At 42.3% G+C, this 22567-nt stretch overlaps 1 protein-coding gene and 1 long non-coding RNA gene across 3 annotated transcripts; one reads left to right on the top strand and one right to left on the bottom strand.

Moving 5' to 3' along the window:
• The first annotated feature begins 22 nt into the window (after positions 1-22).
• On the top strand, positions 23-21348 carry LOC133617137 (uncharacterized). 2 transcript variants are annotated; one of them, XM_061976905.2, is made up of 12 exons: positions 23-684; positions 6038-6168; positions 7753-7864; positions 7930-8041; positions 8276-8391; positions 13165-13342; positions 13402-13579; positions 13637-13798; positions 17208-17308; positions 17371-17612; positions 18199-18382; positions 18470-21348. In XM_061976905.2, the coding sequence occupies exons 1-12, from the start codon at positions 561-563 to the stop codon at positions 19902-19904; spliced, it is 3075 nt and encodes a 1024-aa protein (XP_061832889.1). In that variant the 5' UTR covers positions 23-560; the 3' UTR covers positions 19905-21348. The 2 variants fall into 2 exon arrangements, with proteins under 2 accessions (XP_061832889.1, XP_061832888.1); XM_061976904.2 differs by having other exon boundaries at positions 18199-21348.
• LOC133617146 (uncharacterized) lies at positions 12843-13977 on the bottom strand. Its single transcript, XR_009816948.1, has 3 exons — positions 13873-13977; positions 13621-13777; positions 12843-13516 (listed from the first exon to the last, which is right to left on the bottom strand). It is a non-coding gene; the product is annotated as an uncharacterized lncRNA (long non-coding RNA).
• Positions 21349-22567: the final 1219 nt, after the last annotated feature.

The raw sequence follows: 22567 nt of genomic DNA, 5'->3' as shown, positions 1-22567 counted from the left end.
GTAAAGTCAACAGGCGTGGAGGTCAGGCTGCCAGTGTCCAGAAGGAGTGGGTCAGACTGCCAGTGTCCAGAAGGAGTGGGTCAGGCTGCCAGTGTCCAGAAGGAGTGGGTGAGGCTGCCAGTGTCCAGAAGGAGTGGGTCAGACTGTAAAAGACACGAGACCAAGTCAACAGGCGTGGAGGTGTGGGACCATCTCACCACACCTATTTCTCTCATGGTCTCAAGCTGAAGCTTCCATAGTAAGACGAGGTGTTGCCACTAAGTCAGCACTTATTCCAGAAGACAAGAAAGAAGAGAGGACATTTGAGAAAGGCAAAACTGCGTGAGGAAAGTGAATCATGTTCCAGGAGCACAGAGACTTGTCACAGTGACAAGAAGGAAGTGAAGTGTGAGTGAAGACATCAGATGTTCTTCTCTGAAGGAATAGGATTTCTTACATGATGGACTGTTGATCTCCTTCAAGGACCCTAATATTTTCTTCTTGATCCCTTCTGACCACTGACCTGTGGACTTGTACTATCACCGTCTGCACTCGCTCTTTTGCAGGACTTTTGCCTCAACATGTTGCCCTGCTTCCTCTTTTTCTTCCTCATTTTCCCCGCAGCTCTTCTGGTGGCTGCACAAAGTGCTGCTGACCTGCAGGGCATCAACCTGCCAGGTGGAGGCGCTGCTTTCAACCCAGGAGGTAACACCATCACTACTACCCACGCATAGTTTGTGTCAGAAATATAGCACTTCAAAGGCTTTTATATATGTATGTATATATACAAACCCTGTTTCCATATGAGTTGGGAAATTGTGTTAGATGTAAATATAAACGGAATACAATGATTTGCAAATCATTTTCAAGCCATATTCAGTTGAATATGCTACAAAGACAACATATTTGATGTTCAAACTCATAAACTTTATTTTTTTTGCAAATAATAATTAACTTAGAATTTCATGGCTGCAACACGTGCCAAAGTAGTTGGGAAAGGGCATGTTCACCACTGTGTTACATGGCCTTTTCTTTTAACAACACTCAGTAAACGATTGGGAACTGAGGAAACTAATTGTTGAAGCTTTGAAAATGGAATTCTTTCCTATTCTTGTTTTATGTAGAGCTTCAGTCGTTCAACAGTCCGGGGTCTCCGCTGTCGTATTTTACGCTTCATAATGCGCCACACATTTTCGATGGGAGACAGGTCTAGACTGCAGGTGAGCCAGGAAAGTATTGTAACACGTGCTGAATGTGGCTTGTCTTGCTGAAATAAGCAGGGGCGTCCATGAAAAAGACGGCGCTTAGATGGCAGCATATGTTGTTCCAAAACCTGTATGTACCTTTCAGCATTAATGGTGCCTTCACAGATGTGTAAGTTACCCATGTCTTGGGCACTAATACACCCCCATACCATCACACATGCTGGCTTTTGAACTTTGCGTCGATAACAGTCTGGATGGTTCGCTTCCCCTTTGGTCCGTATGACACGATGTCGAATATTTCAAAAACAATTTGAAATGTGGACTCATCAGACCACAGAACACTTTTCCACTTTGCATGAGTCCATCTTAGATGATCTCGGGCCCAGAGAAGCCGGCGGCGTTTCTGGGTGTTGTTGATAAATGGCTTTCGCTTTGCACAGTAGAGCTTTAACTTGCACTTACAGATGTAGCGACCAACTGTATTTAGTGACAGTGGTTTTCTGAAGTGTTCCTGAGCCCATGTGGTGATATCCTTTAGATAGGCTCCAGCACCCCCCGCGACCCCGAAGGGAATAAGCGGTAGAAAATGGATGGATGGATGGATGGTTTTCTGAAGTGTTCCTGAGCCCATGTGGTGATATCCTTTAGAGATTGATGTCGGTTTTTGATACAGTGCCGTCTGAGGGATGGAAGGTCACGGTCATTCAATGTGGGTTCCCGGCCATGCCGCTTACGTGGAGTGATTTCTCCAGATTCTCTGAACCTTTTGATGATATTATGGACCGTAGATGTTGAAATCACTCAATTTCTTGCAATTGCACTTTGAGAAATGTTGTTCTTAAACTGTTTGACTATTTGCTCACGCAGTTGTGGACAAAGGGGTGTACCTCACCCCATCCTTTCTTGTGAAAGACTGAGCATTTTTTGGGAAGCTGTTTTTATACCCAATCATGGCACCCACCTGTTCCCAATTAGCCTGCACACCTGTGGGATGTTCCAAATAAGTGTTTGATGAGCATTCCTCAACTTTATCAGTATTTATTGCCACCTTTCCCAACTTCTTTGTCACGTGTTGCTACCATCAAATTCTAAAGTTAATGATTATTTGCAAAAAAAAAAAAATGTTTATGAGTTTGAACATCAAATATGTTGTCTTTGTAGCATATTCAACTGAATATGGCTTGAAAAGGATTTGCAAATCATTGTATTCCGTTTATATTTACATCTAACACAATTTCCCAACTCATATGGAAACGGGGTTTGTATATATATATATATATATATATCGGACACAAATTCCTCACAGTCATTGACAAGCACTTCCCCAAAAAACATGTAGTCAGGAAGATATTGAACAAGAACACCTTGAAACTTAGCTACAGTTGCATGATGAATATCAAACAAAGCATTGACTCACACAACAAAAATATTCTGAGCACTCACAGACAAGCAATCACTAACAACTCTTAACTCCACAGATAGCTGCACTTGCAGACAAAGTATTACCTGCCCAGTCAATGGAATTATTTAAAAACATCAGTTGTTTACCAAGCCAGCATCACCCGCAAAGCAAGGACAAGTCCAACACAGAGACTTACATTGGACTCACAGAAAAAAACCTTTAAAACCCCTTAGAACAATCACACAGCATCATTCTTATGACAATCACACAGCATCATTCTTATAACAATCACACAGCATCATTCTTAGAACAATCACACAGCATCATTCTTAGAACAATCACACAGTATCATTCTTAGAACAATCACACAGCATCATTCTTACAACAATCACACAGCATCATTCTTATAACAATCACACAGCATCATTCTTAGAACAATCACACAGCATCATTCTTAGAACAATCACACAGTATCATTCTTAGAACAATCACACAGTATCATTCTTAGAACAATCACACAGCATCATTCTTAGAACAATCACACAGCATCATTCTTAGAACAATCACACAGCATCATTCTTAGAACAATCACACAGCATCATTCTTAGAACAATCACACAGTATCATTCTTAGAACAATCACACAGCATCATTCTTACAACAATCACACAGCATCATTCTTAGAACAATCACACAGTATCATTCTTAGAACAATCCCACAGTATCATTCTTATAACAATCACACAGCATCATTCTTAGAACAATCACACAGCATCATTCTTAGAACAATCACACAGTATAATTCTTAGAACAATCACACAGCATCATTCTTACAACAATCACACAGCATCATTCTTAGAACAATCACACAGTATCATTCTTAGAACAATCACACAGCATCATTCTTACAACAATCACACAGCATCATTCTTAGAACAATCACACAGTATCATTCTTAGAACAATCACACAGCATCATTCTTATAACAATCACACAGCATCATTCTGTAGGCCCCAACTCAAGAACTCTACAGAGCTGAGTAAATACATCTGGACTCTTAAAGACAATAAAACTGATCACACCATTACATGGTGAATTGAGCTCGAGCTAACCATACAACACTGCAGCTAAAAGATGTCACCTGTGCCTGAAAGAAAAATTTTTTATGATATACCTCCCCAGCATGTTTATTATATACCACCCCGACATGTTCATTATATACCACCCCAGCATGTTTATTATATACCACCCCAGCATGTTTATTATATACCACCCCAACATGTTTATGATATACCACCCCAACATGTTTATGATATACCACCCCAATATGTTTATTATTTACCACCCCAGCATGTTTATTATATACCACCCCAACATGTTTATGATATACCACCCAAGCATGTTTATTATATACCACCCCAACATGTTTATTATATACCACCCCAGCATGTTTATTACATACCACCCCAACATGTTTATGATATACCACCCCAATATGTTTATGATATACCACCACAATATGTTTATTATTTGCCACCCTAGCATATTTATTATATACCACCCCAACATGTTTATGATATACCACCCCAGCATGTTTATTATATACCACCACAACATGTTTATTATATACCACCCCAGCATGTTTATTACATACCACCCCAACATGTTTATGATGTACCACCCCAATATGTTTATGATATACCACCACAATATGTTTATTATTTGCCACCCTAGCATATTTAATATATACCACCCCAACATGTTTATGATATACCACCCCAGCATGTTTATTATATACCACCACAACATGTTTATTATATACCATTCCAGCATGTTTATTATATACCACCCCAACATGTTTATTATATACCACCCCAACATGTTTATTATATACCACCCCAGCATGTTTATTATATACCACCACAATATGTTTATTATTTACCACCCCAGCATGTTTATTATATACCACCACAACATGTTTATGATATACTTCCCCAACATGTTTATTATATACCACCCCAGCATGTCCACTTTTAACAAACACCACTAACTGGTTTTAACATGCCGGCACAGAAGCAAGGCACTATTGTGCAACAATGGCCACGCCCCCATGTAATGTACCCTATATATATATATATATATATATATATATATATATATATATATATATATATATGTAACAGCCACAGACACTTCAATAAAATCCCCTGACGAGCAGGGAAACCTGCGAAACAGGCTTGTAGGGATGATATAGCCTCTGTGTTTTTTCTGACCTAATGTATATTCCGCTCTACCCCGGTATTGAGGGTTAGGGTTAGTATAATGGACAAACCACAGAAACCTTGAATATACTGTATGTGTGTAAATATATATATATATATATATATATATATATATATATATATATATATATATATATATATATATATATATATATATATATATATATATATATAATATAATTTCCCAACTCATATGGAAACGGGGTTTGTAGTATAACAACACATTAAGTGTGTATTAGTGTAATAACACATTAAGAAAGTGTGCATTAGTATAATAACACATTAAGAAAGTGTGCATTAGTATAATAACACATTAAGAAAGTGTGTATTGGTATAATAACACGTGAATAAAGTGTTTATTAGTATAATAACACATTAATAAAGTGTGTATTAGTAAACTAACGCATTTATAAAGTGCGTATAAGTATACTAACACATGAATAAAGTGTGTATAAGTGTAATAAAACATTAACAAAGTGTGTATTAGTATAATAACACATTAATAAAGTGTGTATATGTGTACTAAAACATGAATATAGTGTGTATTAGTATAATAACACATTAATAAAGTGTGTATACGTGTACTAACACATGAATAAAGTGTGTATAAGTGTAATAAAACATGAATAAAGAGTGTATTAGTATAATAACACATTAATAAAGTGTGTATTGGTATAATAACACATGAATAAAGTGTGTATTAGTATAGTAACACATGAATAAAGTGTGTATTAGTATAGTAACACATAAATAAAGTCTGTATTAGTAAAATAACACATGAATAAAGTGTGTATAAGTGTAATAAAACATTATTAAAGTGTATTAGTATAATAACACATTAATAAAGTGTGTATACATGTACTAACACATGAATAAAGTGTGTATAAGTGTAATAAAACATTAATAAAGTGTGTATTAGTATATTAACACATTAATAAAGTGTGTATTGGTATAATAACACATGAATAAAGTGTGTATTAGTATAGTAACACATGAATAAAGTGTGTATAAGTGCAATAAAACATTAATAAAGTGTGTATTATTATAATAACACATAAATAAAGTGTGTATTAGTATAATAACACGTTAATAAAGTGTGTGTAAGTGTAATAACACGTTAATAAAGTGTGTATAAGTTTAATAACACATAAATAAATTGTGTATGTCCAGATCTGTGCATGGTGGTGTCTCCTCCATGTTTGAGTGAGGAGGATCGCTTCAGTCTGGAGGCTCTACTCAGCATCCATCAGATGATGGACGATGACAAGGATGGAGGAATTGAGGTGGAGGAGAGTGTGGAGGTAAGATCTTGTCCTGGGAGGAGAGGCTCATCTTACTTTTAGGGACATGTGTACTGACAGACAACATGTGTACTGACAGACAACATGTGTACTGACAGACAACAGGTGTACTGACAGACAACATGTGTACTGACAGACAACAGGTGTACTGACAGACAACAGGTGTACTGACAGACAACATGTGTACTGACAGACAACAGGTGTCACTTTAGTCTTCATCTTCTAGCAGCTAACAATATCTGAGTCATCCTCTGCCAGGTTACATTATACGAGGGCTCCAGTATCAATCCCATCACAGCACAGTCCCAAAATGTCCAACGACATTCTAACACACACACACACACACACACACACACACACACACACACACACACACACACACACACACACACACACACCCAAGACGATGCAGCAATACATTAAAGAAGTCAAAAGGCTCATCAATTATCTTCATTTCAATGACTTTTCCATAGGATCATTCCTAATTTAGGAGACTTGCTGAAAGTTCACAGAATGTTCTCCACTTTGAGAAGATAAAGAAGATCTTGAATCCAGTGGGCGTGGCTAGGAGGCGCTCTTGCTTTCCAATTTGAGTCTTCTCGCCAACAAAATAGTGAACGCTCTATTTGGATCTACTCCGAGAAGATGGCACAGGTGCTACCTCAAAGGATTCAGTTTGATCTTCTCACCAATAAGCAAGACAAAGTTCTAAACATTTCAGTCCAAAAACTGCGACTCGTTTAGTCTTGGTTGAACTCGTGGCCTGGAGGAGGACTTTGGCAGGTAAATAAGAGAGAGGGTCAGAAAGGTGTTGTGTAGAACATGGTCTACACAACACCTTGACTGTTGTGTAGACCACCAGGAAGTACAGAAAGGTGCTGTGTAGACCATGTTCTACACAACACCTTGACTGTTGTGTAGACCACCAGGAAGTACAGAAAGGTGTTGTGTAGACCATGTTCTACACAACACCTTGACTGTTGTGTAGACCACAAGGAAGTACAGAAAGGTGTTGTGTAGAACATGGTCTACACAACACCTTGACTGTTGTGTAGACCACCAGGAAGTACAGAAAGGTGTTGTGTAGACCATGTTCTACACAACACATTGACTGTTGTGTAGACCACCAGGAAGTACAGAAAGGTGTTGTGTAGAACATCTACACAACAAGGTGTTGTGTAGACCATGTTCTACACAACACCTTGACTGTTGTGTAGACCACCAGGAAGTACAGAAAGGTGTTGTGTAGACCATGTTCTACACAACACCTTGACTGTTGTGTAGACCACCAGGAAGTACAGAAAGGTGTTGTGTAGACCATGTTCTACACAACACCTTGACTGTTGTGTAGACCACCAGGAAGTACAGAAAGGTGTTGTGTAGAACATGGTCTACACAACACCTTGACTGTTGTGTAGACCACCAGGAAGTACAGAAAGGGGTTGTGTAGAACACGGTCTACACAACACCTTGACTGTTGTGTAGACCACCAGGAAGTACATAAGACAACACCACCGTGACTTGGGTCTTCCTGACGTGCTGGATGAAGTGGACTTGTTGATCCAAGTCAGGCCTGTCTTGCAGTTCATCATCGAGGACATGAAGCAGCAACAGACCCACAAACACAGCCACCTGCACAGAGAAGACCAGCACATCACCGTGGAGGAGCTGTGGAAAGGCTGGAAGTCATCTGAAGGTCCAGCACAGTCCAGTCTTCTGGTCTCACCGTGCAGATCTCACCTGTGCTTTGTGTCCACACAGTCCATAACTGGACCCAGGACCAGGTTCTCCGCTGGCTCAGGGAGTTTGTGGAGTTGCCGCAGTATGAGAAGAACTTCAAAGACTTCAAAGTCAATGGAAACACGCTGCCCAGGTGAGAGTCAATCAATCAATCACATGTCAATAATCAATCATCACTGGTGTAGGATTGCAGCCAATGAGCCATCAATCACATGTCAATAATCAATAATCACTGGTGTAGGATTGCAGCCAATGAGCCATCAATCACATGTCAATAATCAATAATCAATGATCACTGGTGTAGGATTGCAGCCAATGAGCCATCAATCACATGTCAATAATCAATAATCAATGATCACTGGTGTAGGATTGCAGCCAATGAGCCATCCTTCCTGAGCAGTCAGCTGAGAGTTCAGGACCAGAGAGACAAACAGAAACTCAACATCAAAGCTCTGGACGTGGTATTGTTTGGAGCTCCCACACGTGAGATACTTCTAACTTCTTACCATGTACTTTTATACTTTCTACACATACTTTCATGTACTTTTATACTTTCTACTCCTACTTTCATGTACTTTTATACTTTCTACACATACTTTCATGTACTCTTATACAAACTCTGTTTCCATATGAGTTGGTAAATTGTGTTAGATGTAAATATAAACGGAATACAATGATTTGCAAATCCTTTTCAAGCCATATTCAGTTGAATATGCTACAAAGACAACATATTTGATGTTCAAACTCATAAACTTTATTTTTTTTGCAAATAATCATTAACTTTAGAATTTGATGCCAGCAACACGTGACAAAGAAGTTGGGAAAGGTGGCAATAAATACTGATAAAGTTGAGGAATGCTCATCAAACACTTATTTGGAACATCCCACAGGTGAACAGGCTAATTGGGAACAGGTGGGTGCCATGATTGGGTATGAAAGTAGATTCCATGAAATGCTCAGTCATTCAAAAACAAGGATGGGGCGAGGGTCACCACTTTGTCAACAAATGCCTGAGCAAATTGTTGAACAGTTTAAGAAAAACCTTTCTCAAGCAGCTATTGCAAGGAATTTAGGGATTTCACCATCTACGCTCCGTAATATCATCAAAGGGTTCAGAGAATGTGGAGAAATCACTGCACGTAAGCAGCTAAGCCCGTGACCTTCCATCCCTCAGGCTGTACTGCATCAACAAGTGACATCAGTGTGTAAAGGATATCACCACATGGGCTCAGGAACACTTCAGAAACCCACTGTCAGTAACTACAGTGGGTCGCTACATCTGTAAGTGCAAGTTAAAACTCTCCTATGCAAGGCGAAAACCGTTTATCAACAACACCCAGAAACGCCGTCGGCTTCGCTGGGCCTGAGCTCATCTAAGATGGACTCATGCAAAGTGGAAAAGTGTTCTGTGGTCTGACGAGTCCACATTTCAAATTGTTTTTGGAAACTGTGGACGTCCTGTCCTCCAGACCAAAGAGAAAAAGAACCATCCGGATTGTTCTAGGCGCAAAGTGTAAAAGGCAGCATGTGTGATGGTATGGGGGTGCATTAGTGGCCAAGACATGGGTAACTTACACATCTGTGAAGGCACCATTAATGCTGAAAGGTACATACAGCTTTTGGAACAACATATGCTGCCATCTAAGCGCCATCTTTTTCATGGACGCCCCTGCTTATTTCAGCAAGACAATGCCAAGCCACATTCAGCACGTGTTACAACAGCGTGGCTTCGTAAAAAAAAAGAGTGCGGGTACTTTCCTGGCCCGCCTGCATTCCAGACCTGTCTCCCATCGAAAATGTGTGGCGCATTATGAAGCCTAAACTACGACAGCGGAGACCCCAGACTGTTGAACGACTGAAACTCTACATAAAACAAGAATGGGAAAGAATTCCACTTTCAAAGCTTAAACAATTAGTTTCCTCTGTTCCCAATCGTTTACTGAGTGTTGTTAAAAGGAAAGGCCATGTAACACAGTGGTGAACATGCCCTTTCCCAACTTCTTTGTCACGTGTTGCAGCCATGAAATTCTAAGTTAATGATTATTTGCAAAAAAAATAAAGTTTATGAGTTTTGAACATCAAATATGTTGTCTTTGTAGCATATTCAACTGAATATGGCTTGAAAATGATTTGCAAATCATTGTATTCCGTTTATATTTACATATAACACAATTTCCCAACTCATATGGAAACGGGGTTTGTACTTTCTACACATACTTTCATGTACTTTTATACTTTTACGCATACTTTCACGTACTTTTATACTTTGTACTCCTACTTTTATGTAATTTCATACTTTCTACTCCTACTTTCATGTACTTTTATACTTTCTACACCTACTTTCATGTATTTTTATACTTTCTACTCCTACTTTCATGTACTTTTATACTTTCTACTCCTACTTTCATGTATTTTTATACTTTCTACTCCTACTTTCATGTACTTTTATACTTTCTTCACCTACTTTCATGTACTACACTACACCTAATTTCTACACATACTTTCATGCACTTTTATACTTTCTACACCTACTTTCATGTACTTTTATACTTTCTACACCTACTTTCATGTACTTTTATACTTTCTACACATACTTTCATGTACTTTTATATTTTCTACACATACTTCCATGTACTTTTATACTTTTTGTACCTATAAATAAACATTGATCAGTCATTGGAGGACAAGAACCAACTTCTCACTCTCCCAGTGGCGGGTCAAGTGTGGATGTGTCACTAGTGGGAGGTTAGTGTGGATGTGTCACTCGCAGGGGGCCAGGTGTAGATGTGCCACAGTGTCAGATGTGTCACTAGTGGGGGGTTAAGTGGGGGTGTGTCACTCGCGGGGGGTCATGTGTAGATGTGTCACTAGTGGGGGATCAAGTGTGGATGTGTTACTAGTGGGGGATCAAGTGTGGATGTGTCACTAGCGGGGGGTCAAGTGTGGATGTGTCACTAGTGGGGGGTCAAGTGTGGATGTGTCACTAGTGGGGGGTCAAGTGTGGACGTGTCACTAGCGGGGGGGTCAAGTGTGGATGTGTCACTAGTGTGGGGTCAAGTGTGGATGTGTCACTAGTGGGGGGTCAAGTGTGGACGTGTCACTAGCAGGGGGGTCAAGTGTGGATGTGTCACTAGTGTGGGGTCAAGTGTGGATGTGTCACTAGTGGGGGTCAAGTGTGGACGTGTCACTAGCGGGGGGGTCAAGTGTGGATGTGTCACTAGTGTGGGGTCAAGTGTGGATGTGTCACTATTGGGGGGTCAAGTGTGGACGTGTCACTAGCGGGGGGGGGTCAAGTGTGGACGTGTCACTAGCAGGGGGGTCAAGTGTGGATGTGTCACTAGTGGGGGGTCAAGTGTGGACGTGTCACTAGCGGGGGGGTCAAGTGTGGATGTGTCACTAGTGTGGGGTCAAGTGTGGACGTGTCACTAGCAGGGGGCCAAGTGTGGATGTGTCACTAGCGGGGGGTCTAGTGAGAAAGTGTTGCTAGCGGGGGGGGGGGTCAAGTGTGGATGTGTCACTAGTGGGGGGTCAAGTGTGGATGTGTCACTAGCGGGGGGCCAAGTGTGGATGTGTCAAGAGTGGGGGGTCAAGTGTGGATGTTTCACTAGTGGGGGGTCAAGTGGGGATGTGTCACTAGTGGGGGGTCAAGTGTGGGTGTGTCACTTGTGGGGGCCAAGTGCGGATGTGTCACTAGTGGGGGGTCAAGTGTGGATATGTCACGAGTGGGGGGTCAAGTGTGGATGTGTCACTAGTGGGGGGTTGAGTGTGGATGTGTCACTAGTGGAGGTCAAGTGTGGATGTGTCACTAGTGGGGGATAAAGTGCGGATGTGTCACTAATGGGGGGTCAAGTGTGGATGTGTCACTAGTGGGCGGTTAAGTGTGGATGTGTTAGTAGATTTTTTCAGCGTGTTTGTAAAGTAGCAAGATGTACTTTCTGCTGTTGATGATGTAATGTTGATGATGTAATGATGATGTAATGTGAGAGCATCAACTTCTGTCCATTCTTTCAAATCTTCTTTAAAAAGTGACTTCTCTGTGGTGGATTTGAACTCAACTGAGTCTTCTTCTTCTTTGTGTCCATTTGAAGTCTCTTTTACATGCTGTGTATTTATTGTCTTTATTTCTTATCTTTTACCTTTTTTTTTTAAATGTCTTACATAAATAAATAGCATGTTATTTTATGTGCTTATTGTGATTTGGGTGATTATTTTTTATATTTTTCCTTTCTGTTTTCTGTACCAACTTTATTTATAAAGCCCTTTAAAACCAGCACTTTGGGGCAGTCATCTGTTTGAGAAATGCGCTATATAAATACATCTACCTTGACCTTGACTTTGACCTTGGAATACAAACAACATCATAAATATTACTATAAATGAATGGACTCTAGTTTCAAATTAAGAATGTTTCAAATCTAAATATAATATTCTATGTGTGGCAACATCAGAGAAAGTTATGTACAAGTTTCACTTTTGCATCTCGTTGCCTGTAACTGTGGTGCGTTCAAAGACCTTCAATCAAAGTTTTAAAGACAAGGGGGGACTTAACTCCCAGTAATAATAATAATAATAATAATGAAATATTTTGTGTAGGGACCCGAGGGTCCCTGGTTCAATCCCCACCTAGTACCAACCTCGTCATGTCCGTTGTGTCCTGAGCAAGACACTTCACCCTTGCTCCTGATGGCTGCTGGTTAGCGCCTTGCATGGCAGCTCCCTCCATCAGTGTGTGAATGTGTGTGTGAATGGGTAAATGTGGAAGTAGTGTCAAAGCGCTTTGAGTACCTTGAAGGTAGAAAAGCGCTATACAAGTACAACCCATTTGTCATTTATTTATATACCAGCTCAACTTTACGTTTATACTTCAAAGTCAAGGGAAACTTGACAGTTTTATCAACATATTTGTGAATAATGACTTTTTAAATTCATATTGTGCATACGTTACATTCAATGTATGGGTTGTAAAATAAAAGTATATATTTGACCACCTTATTTGGGGGGGTTATCTAGACATTATCTTTAAAAAGTCAAAGCTAATTAAGGTGTTTCAATGTTTTCAAAAGCTGCTTTCAAGTGAGTGATTAGTTGTTTAGTGCAGTGTGTCTAAGGGGGGCCCTTTGGGAGTCTTGTGTGTGAGGCCACAAGTCTGTGGAAAGTCTGACTTTGTTGATGGGTGACCTCCTGACTTCAGGTGCTACATCTCAGCAGATATTGATCAGGAGGAGGTTCTGACTCGGCCCTTCTTCCTGCCCCCAGGTCCCCCTCACAATTACATGAAGGACCTGCTGCTCATGGTGTCTGTGGTGATGGGCGTCGGGGGCTGCTGGTTCGCCCAGGTCCAGAACAAGTCCAGTAAGGTCCACATCAGCAAGATGATGAAGGACCTGGAGAGTCTGCAGAGGGCCGAGCAAAGTCTCCTGGACATGCAGGAACAGTAAGGACTCGGGACCCAGCGGCCGGCCTGCTTGGCCTTCACTGCTTTGTGCTCCTCAGACTGGAGAGAGCCCACGAGGAGAAGCGTAACGTGGCAGAGGAGAAGCAGAACTTGGAGGAGAAGATGAGGGACGAGATCATGGACGCCCAGGAGGAGGCCTACCGCCTGCAGGAGCTGAGGCAAGGAGCCGTCAGCGAGCTGAGTCGTCTGCGATACGCAGAGGAAGAACTGGTGCAGGTACCGCAACTCGCTTGTCCTGCACCGCCTCCAAAACTCACCTTCACCTTTCCTCAGGTGCGCGGGGCCCTAAAGCAGGCGGAGAAGGACATGTGGGCCACTTGGAGCGCCTCAGACGCCCTCCAGCAGTGGCTGCAGCTCACCCATGAAGTGGAGGTCCAGTACTACAATGTGAAGAAGCACAGTGCCGAACTGCAGCTGGCCACCGCCAAAGAAGAGGTGACATCAACACAAAGATCATGAAATAAACACAACGATCATGAAAAATACTCCTCTCTGAGCTGCCACCTTACCGTGGTAGAGGAGTTTGCGTGTCCCAATAATCCTAGGAGCTATGTTGTCCTTGGGCTTTCATGCCCCCTGGTAGGGTCTCCCAAGACAAACAGGTCCTAGATGAGGGATCAGACAAGGAGCAGCTCGAAGACTTCTATGGAAATGAAACAACAAGGATTCAGATTTCCCTCGCCCGGACGCGGGACACCGGGGCCCCCCTCTGGAGCCAGGCCCGGAGTTGGGGCACGATGGCGAGCGCCTGGTGGCCAGGCCTGTCCTCATGGGGCCCGGCTGGGCACAGCCCGAAGAGGCAACGTGGGTCCCCCCTCCAATGGGCTCACTACTCATAGGTGGGGCCATAAAGGTCGGGTGTATTGCGAGCTGGGCGGAAGCTGAAGGCAGGGCACTTGGCGGTCCGATCCTCGGCTGCATAAGCTAGCTCTTGGGACGTGGAACGTCACCTCACTGGGGGGAAGGAGCCTGAGCTAGTGCGCAAGGTAGAGAAGTTCCGGCTGGATATAGTCGGACTCACCTCGACGCACAGCAAGAGCTCTGGAACCAGTTCTCTTGAGAGGGGCTGGACTCTCTTCCACACTGGCATTGCACGCAGTGAGAGGCGACGAGCTGGGGTAGCAATTCTTGTTGGCCCCCGGCTCAAAGCCTGCACGTTGGAGTTCAACCCAGTGAACGAGAGGGTAGCCTCCCTCCGCCTTCGGGTTGGGGGACGGGTCCTGGCTGTTGTTTGTTCTTACACACCAAACAGCAGTTCAGAGTACCCACCCTTTTTGGATGCACTCGAGGGAGTACTGGAAAGTGCTCCCCCGGGTGATTCCCTTGTCCTACTGGGTGACTTTAGCGCTCATGTTGGCAACGACAGTGAAACCTGGAGAGGCGTGATTGGGAAGAATGGCCGTCCGGATCTGAACCCGAGTGGTGTTTTGTTATTGGACTTTTGTGCTCCTCACAAATTGTCCATAACAAACACCATGTTCAAACATAAGTGTGTCCATATGTGCACTTAGCACCAGGACACCCTAGGCCGCAGTTCCATGATCGACTTTGTAGTTGTGTCATCGGATTTGCGGCCTCATGTTTTGGACACTCGGGTGAAGAGAGGGGCGGAGCTTTCTACCGATCACCACCTGGTGGTGAGTTGGCTGCGATGGTGGAGGAGGATGCCGGACAGACCTGGCAGGCCCAAACGCATTGTGAGGGTCTGCTGGGAATGTCTGGCAGAGTCTCCTGTCAGAGAGAGTTTCAATTCCCACCTCCGGAATAACTTTGAACATGTCACGAGGGAGGTGCTGGACATTGAGTCCGAGTGGACCATGATCCTCACCTCTATTGTCGAGGCGGCTGATTGGAGCTGTGGCCGCAAGGTAGTTGGTGCCTGTCGTGGCGGTAATCCTAGAACCCGTTGGTGGACACCGGCGGTGAGGGATGCCCTCAAGCTGAAGAAGGAGTTCTATTGGGTTCTTTTGGCTCATAGGACTCCCGAGGCAGCGTACAGGTACCGACAGACCAAGCGGTGTGCGGCTTCAGCGGTCGCAGAGGCAAAAACTCGGACATGGGAGGAGTTCGGTGAGGCCATGGAAAACGACTTCCGGACGGCTTCGAAGCGATTCTGGACCACCATCCGCCGCCTCAGGAAGGGGAAGCAGTGCACTGTCAACACCGTGTATGGTGCGGATGGTGTTCTGCTGACCTCGACTGATGATGTTGTGGATCGGTGGAGGGAATACTTCGAAGACCTCCTCAATCCTACCGACACGTCTTCCCATGAGGAAGCAGTGCCTGGGGAATCTGTGGTGGGCTCTCCTATTTCTGGGGCTGAGGTTGCTGAGGTAGTTAAAAAGCTCCTCGGTGGCAAGGCCTCGGGGGTAGATGAGATCCGCCCAGAGTTCCTTAAGGCTCTGGATGCTGTGGGGCTGTCTTGGTTGACAAGACTCTGCAGCATCACGTGGACATCGGGGGCGTTACCTCTAGATTGGCAGACCGGGGTGGTGGTTCCTCTCTTTAAGAAGTGGAACCACCACTAGAGTCTGTTGTGCCGGTTCTCCACAGGCCAATGGAAAGTCCACAAAAAAGGTAAAAAATAAATGAGGATTCTTCCATGAAGTGGCTCCGTAGCAAAAACGCTGGGTCTGACAGGTGCTCCTAGGTGGTTTGTGACGTCAATTTCCGCTGCCGCCCGGTCTGATAGCACCGGATGCCTTTTATATCCCCACATATTATTTAGTTACATTTTTAATATTAACATGATTATTTGATACGCCTGTAACAGTTTATAATAAGTAAATGGATGACATAATAAGTATATATATATATTTATTTTCCCAGCTGAGCACAAGTTAACTGTGACTGGCAATATTTATTATATATATACGCCTCGATGAACCCCTATGGCCATTACAGAGCTCCCTGGAATATAAATTGCACCCACTAAATTTTTTAATATTTTCCCATATATTAGCCGCACTGGACTATAAGTGGCAGATATATACACTGTGAAATGACTTATTTACACAGAAAGTTTATATACATACCTCAATTGTTTCCAAACGATGTCTGTAACAAGGTAGTAAAACAGCTGATCAAACAAAACAGAAGTCATGGTCATGAACCCACCTGCTGCGCAAGCTAGCTCTCCAATCAGCTAAACAGACTCAATAACTCCACAATGACGTTTTGGTGAATTTACTGAGGAATTTGTGGAAGTGAAACAATACAAAAAGAATGCCATTGTAAGTTAATAATAATAACACAGACACTCGTAAACATGTTAGCATACTAGCTAATGCTAACGATGTTAGCTTGACTACATTAAGATAGCAGGTACACATATGCATGAAAACACTCCTACAGACATCACACATAGGACACTTTAGTAAGTAAGAATAGTTTTAGTTATATTGTAAAACTTACAATCGTTTCTTGGAGTGATGAATGAAGAATGCATACGAGTAGAAACGCTATGGACGGCGAGAAGAAGAAACAGCACTTTTACTTCCACTTAAAAGCTTTAAACAGCAGGAAACCCGTGCAGGCATTCACCCAGCAGCACCACCAAAAGGTTGCTCCATAGCACCAACAATAAAACATATTTTTGCTTGTTTTCTTTAAAAGTATTTGCATTATGGCCAAATATTTTTTTTTAAGTTTTCCCTGACCGTCATCTGTCTGTCTGATCCAAAGTCATGTTGTGTATTATGAAATGATTCACCAGTCACTCACCTTTGACCTGGTCTGTCAACAACACACCACCCGCGCTAAGGTCCAGGTGCATGGGCGGTCCAGATCAATTCATCGCATGTCTTCATTCTGACGAAAGATAACACATTTAAATGTCTTTCAGGCAGAAAGGATCAAGAAAAAGAGAAGCTCCTTGCTTGGGACTCTGCATGTGGCCCACAGCTCTTCTTTAGACCAGGTGGACCAGAAGATCCTGGAGGCAAAGTGAGTCAGGCACTTTTGTTGGGGTCTAGAAAAGTGTCTCATGGACTGTTTGACACCTCTAGGAATGCCTTGTCAGACGTCACCGCTTGTTTGCGGGAGAGACTTCATCGCTGGCAGCAGATTGAACGCGTGTGCGGCTTCCCCGTCATCAGAAACCCTGGCCTGGCCAACCTGACTGCTCAACTGTACTCGGACTCTTTGCCCCGAGGACCTGCACCGTCCTGCTCATGGCACAGCTCTGTCCATGGCTCCATCGAGGATCTGTTGGAGGAGTGTCCCGCATCAATACTTTCTGCAGTTCCAGGTGAGTCAGTCTTTGTATCTCTGAGTCTAGTAGAGAGACAGCCAGGAGGTCTCACTACATGACTTCTGAGTCTAGTAGAGAGACAGCCAGGAGGTCTCACTACATGACTTCTGAGTCTAGTAGAGAGACAGTCAGGAGGTCTCACTAATGACTTCTGAGTCTAGTAGAGAGACAGCTAGGAGGTCTCACTACATGACTTCTGAGTCTAGTTGAGAGACAGCCAGGAGGTCTCACTCCATGACTTCTGAGTCTAGTAGAGAGACAGCCAGGAGGTCTGACTAAGTGTTGTTGTGTCAGCAGTGTCACAGTCCATACAAGTAAAATCTTGTCAACAGCTCTCACAATAAACACATTTACACTTAATACAAGTATCGGCCGATCTCACTCAGGGATGATCTGTATCGGAATCAGCAGCCTAATTCCCTGATCGGAACAGCAAAAGGGAAATGTCCACAACACGAGTAAAATGGGGGAGTTGAGGGCAGACAAAGTCGGTGTGAGTCGGACAGTCTTTACCCGTAATGTTCCGTCATTGTTTTGTAAAATGGTCTTGATCCACTTTGCTGATTGTTTACATTTGGCCTAGGTTCTCCAATTAAACCTTCTCCTCGAACTCGCACTTCCACTCTACGCCGAACACGTCGTCACGGTATTACGCAACCACCAACCGCCATGATCTCAGACGACCCCGACCTTCTCATCCCGGTTCGAACTACCTATCCTTGTTTCGATGAGGATGACGTAATCTTCCGTAAAACTATCAAGAAACAGTACGTCTTTGCCCCGGATTGTGTTCTGATATTCTTAAGCTTTGATACCTTCTGTCATTCTTTCTTCTTCCTTTTACTCCCTAATAGAGACTCCCAAGAAAGGTTCTCGGATTCAGATTATACCACTTCACCTTCTCTTAGCAAAGCGTTTCCATGTTCCTCTGCCGAGACCTCCTCTCGCAGGCTCTACCACGTTGAAACTGAGTTGCTTTCAGACACTTTGCCTTTGAGTAAGAATTTGGAAGATGATGTGGAATCTCCAAGTTGCAAAATTTCTATAGAAGATCGTGAAAGTCTTGAAAGGAAGCAAGCCAAAGATGTTCTGGACAGTTCTTTGGAGAGTTCTCCGCTGACGATGTCAAAAGATGAGTCTAGAATGGAGGCTACGGCAAGAAAGCCATCCAGAGATAAGAAGGACGTTCCAATGGATTTTGGCATTAGAAAGGTCTCATCCAATGAGTTTGATTCAGAATTTCCTTTAAGGAAAGTAGACCGAGACCAAAGAGAGGAAGTTACAGACAATCTTTCAAGGAGTCTACCTCGAGATAGAAGTGATTTACCACTGGATGTCAGAAAGATTCTTTGGGATGAAGTAGAAGCATCAGATTTCAGACACAAAATGTTATCGAAAGGTATGATGGGGACTTCAATAGACTCTGTTTCAAGAAGGATGGTGCAAGAAGGTCCTGAATTTCCGTTTGACTTGGTGTCCAGAAGGATTGTAAGAGATTCAATGGGAATCTCCTTGGATGGAGGAGCTAGGAAGCTTGATTCCTCTGCACGGGGGATAGGCAAAGAGAGGAAGGCTGAGGTAAAGCTCTCAAGAAAGAGCTCTCAAGAAGAGTTGGAGAGTTGTGAAGACACTGCTTCTCTGAAGACTCTACCCAGAGAGGCACCAGAACAAGGGATGGATTGCACATCTTCAGCAGAGGTGGTTGTTGAACCATCGATAGATAAGCGGATATCTAAAGAGGAACGTAAGGTGCCTCCCAGAAAAAGAACCACACAGACGTCAAGAGAAGACGAGGTAACTTCTGCAGGTAAAATCTCCAAGGATAATGTTGAATCACCAATGAAAGCAGCGCGACAAAGAGTAGTGAGGGGCGAGTCAGAGGAATCCAACTCAGTTCCAGGAGAAACCGATCAGCCAGATCTTACAGTGGCCTCCCACAAGCCAAGTAAGTCATCAGCAAATATTTTGGCAGTGGGTCCTTTGAGCCAACTTGTTTACGATGGAATCCTGGAGAAGTCGTACAAGTCCATGCCAGCAGCCCCAGAGATCCTTTCCACCTCCACTCCTAACCTTCCCCAGTGCTCCCCCCAACATCTGGCAGAGTCTGAGCCACCACTGGCACCTGCCAAGGTGACCTTCCAGATGTCAGCAGCCACCCCGTCTGAAGCTAATGATGACAGAAACAGAGATAAGGAGAAAAGCAGGAAATCCTTGAAGCTGAAAAATCTTTTTAAAAAGAAGAACGAAGCGATTCCAGAGAAGATTCAAAGTGGTCTCCAGAAACTCTAAGACTTGTCTTTGTTTTTCATGGAACACTTTATTGGAGCTTCAAATGATGAAGGTTGACATCTAGTGAAGGTTTATGATGGAGAAATACTGTTGAATCCCTTCATCATTATTGTGTTGTAGTAGTGGTCATACTCACTAGGTACCAAGAGGTAGCAGTGGTCATACTGACTAGGTACCAAGAGGTAGTAGTGGTCATACTTACTAGGTACCAAATCATACTCACTAGGTACCAAGTCATACTCACTAGGTACCAAATCATACTCACTAGGTACCAAGTCATACTCACTAGGTACCAATATGTAGTAGTGTTCATACTGACTCAGTACCAAGTCATACTCACTAGGTACCAAGAGGTAGTAGTGGTCATACTGACTCGGTACCAAGTCATACTCACTAGGTACCAAGAGGTAGTAGTGGTCATACTCACTAGGTACCAAGAGGTAGTAGTGGTCATACTCAGTAGGTACCAAGAGGTAGTAGTGGTCATACTGACTCGGTACCAAGAGTAAATACCGTGTGGACACAAATATAACCTCAAAAGGATGAGTCTTCAAATTTGGAGTGTCGAAGTTTATTCATAGAAACCAAACACACAGTCAGAGCTTTTCTTCCTGCCACTCACATCCGCCAGTGGCCTGTAGAGACCTGCTGGGTCAAAGGTCATCTCAGGACATCCTGGCTTTCTTGGGAGAGACTCATCACAATGATTATTTGTCATTGAGTCTGTTTATGTGTTCCACCAAGTAACATCTTTAGTAACTAGAAGGTGTTGTTACATGTTCTTGCTCATCATCCAACTTATTACATAATGAAGATATCAAATATGATTTACTTTATTTATAACTTTATTTGATTTCATTTTCAACTTCTTTTATGTTTTTTTTAATTGTTTGACAAACGGCCATGTTATGATTTATTAACTTAATGTGTAGACTATTATACATACTTAAATACATTTGTATTCATATTCATATTTGTATTCATATTCATATTTGTATTTGTGTTCATATTCATACGTGCATCACTTCTACTTTGCTGACTCAGTGGATTATTTGGAGTCAAGGGAATGCCATTTAGAATTATTAGACAAACTGTATTCAATGTGAATAAGTATTCATTAAGTACCACCATAATGACAACATTAAATACAGTAGTGTAGTAGACCTAAGTAGTCATTAAGTACCACCATAATGACAACATTAAATACAGTAGTGTAGTAGACCTAAGTATTCATTAAGTACCACCATAATGACAACATTAAATACAGTAGTGTAGTAAGACCTAAGTATTCATTAAGTACCACCATAATGACAACATTAAATACAGTAGTGTAGTAGACCTAAGTATTCATTAAGTACCACCATAATGACAACATTAAATACAGTAGTGTAGTAGACCTAAGTATTCATTAAGTACCACCATAATGACAACATTAAATACAGTAGTGTAGTAGGTCTAAGTATTCATTAAGTACCACCATAATGACAACATTAAATACAGTAGTGTAGTAGACCTAAGTATTCATTAAGTACCACCATAATGACAACATTAAATACAGTAGTGTAGTAGGCCTAAGTATTCATTAAGTACCACCATAATGACAACATTAAATACAGTAGTGTAGTAAGACCTAAGTATTCATTAAGTACCACCATAATGACAACATTAAATACAGTAGTGTAGTAGACCTAAGTATTCATTAAGTACCACCATAATGACAACATTAAATACAGTAGTGTAGTAGACCTAAGTATTCATTAAGTACCACCATAATGACAACATTAAATACAGTAGTGTAGTAGGTCTAAGTATTCATTAAGTACCACCATAATGACAACATTAAATACAGTAGTGTAGTAGACCTAAGTATTCATTAAGTACCACCATAATGACAACATTAAATACAGTAGTGTAGTAGGCCTAAGTATTCATTAAGTACCACCATAATGACAACATTAAATACAGTAGTGTAGTAGATCTAAGTATTCACTAAGTACCACCATAATGAGTAACATTCAAATACAGTAGCGTAGTAGGCACAAGCAGGGGCGCCGAAAAGGGGGGGTAAAGGAGACAGATTCTAGGGGCCCATGATGGAGGGGGGCCCAGAGAGGCCCCTAATGATGATGAAATTATAATACAGAAAAAATAATGACACTGTGTTGGGGGCCCTGTAAAGATTCTTTTCATGGGGCCCAAAATCCCTAGCGGCGGCCGTGGGCACAAGTATTGGTTAAAAACAAGACAAAGTATATTTGATGTTTTTGTCCACTGTCCACATGACACACAGTTTGAACAATAACACTGTGTTTGAATATTGGAAAATAAAACACTGTACTTTCATCAGGTGAGTCTTTAGCGAGTTTGAGAGTCACTGATGTGAATCATCTGCTTGAATCAAATCCAGATTTAAGGTTTTTTTTTTTTACTTTATTGTTCTTTATGAAAGATTCTGTAACAACACAACTTTAATCTGTTGTTTCCTTGTGTGATTTTCAAAATAAAAAGAACTTCATCCAAAATAATAAAAAAAAAAAAAAAAAGTGTTTGTTTTTGTGTATAAATGACACACACTTTAGCAACAATGTATTCTATATCTGTTACGTCGGGTTGCAACTTACTGCGCGGTTCGTTCTCCCGGGATGCAAACGGACGACTCCGGA

This window comes from Nerophis lumbriciformis, linkage group LG16, assembly GCF_033978685.3.
Source record: "Nerophis lumbriciformis linkage group LG16, RoL_Nlum_v2.1, whole genome shotgun sequence".
NCBI classification, from domain to species: Eukaryota; Metazoa; Chordata; class Actinopteri; order Syngnathiformes; family Syngnathidae; genus Nerophis; species Nerophis lumbriciformis.
This window is presented reverse-complemented; position numbering and strand designations above follow the sequence as displayed.

What these genes read in the sequence shown, in the direction of transcription:
- LOC133617137 (XM_061976904.2), top strand. Translation starts at nt 561, where the DNA reads ATGTTGCCCTGCTTCCTCTTTTTCTTCCTCATTTTCCCCGCAGCTCTT. An exon ending in AGGTGGAGGAGAGTGTGGAG is followed by an intron (nt 6,169 to 7,752) that starts GTAAGATCTTGT and finishes CCTGTCTTGCAG; the next exon opens with TTCATCATCGAGGACATGAA. An exon ending in TGGCCACCGCCAAAGAAGAG is followed by an intron (nt 13,799 to 17,207) that starts GTGACATCAACA and finishes AATGTCTTTCAG; the next exon opens with GCAGAAAGGATCAAGAAAAA.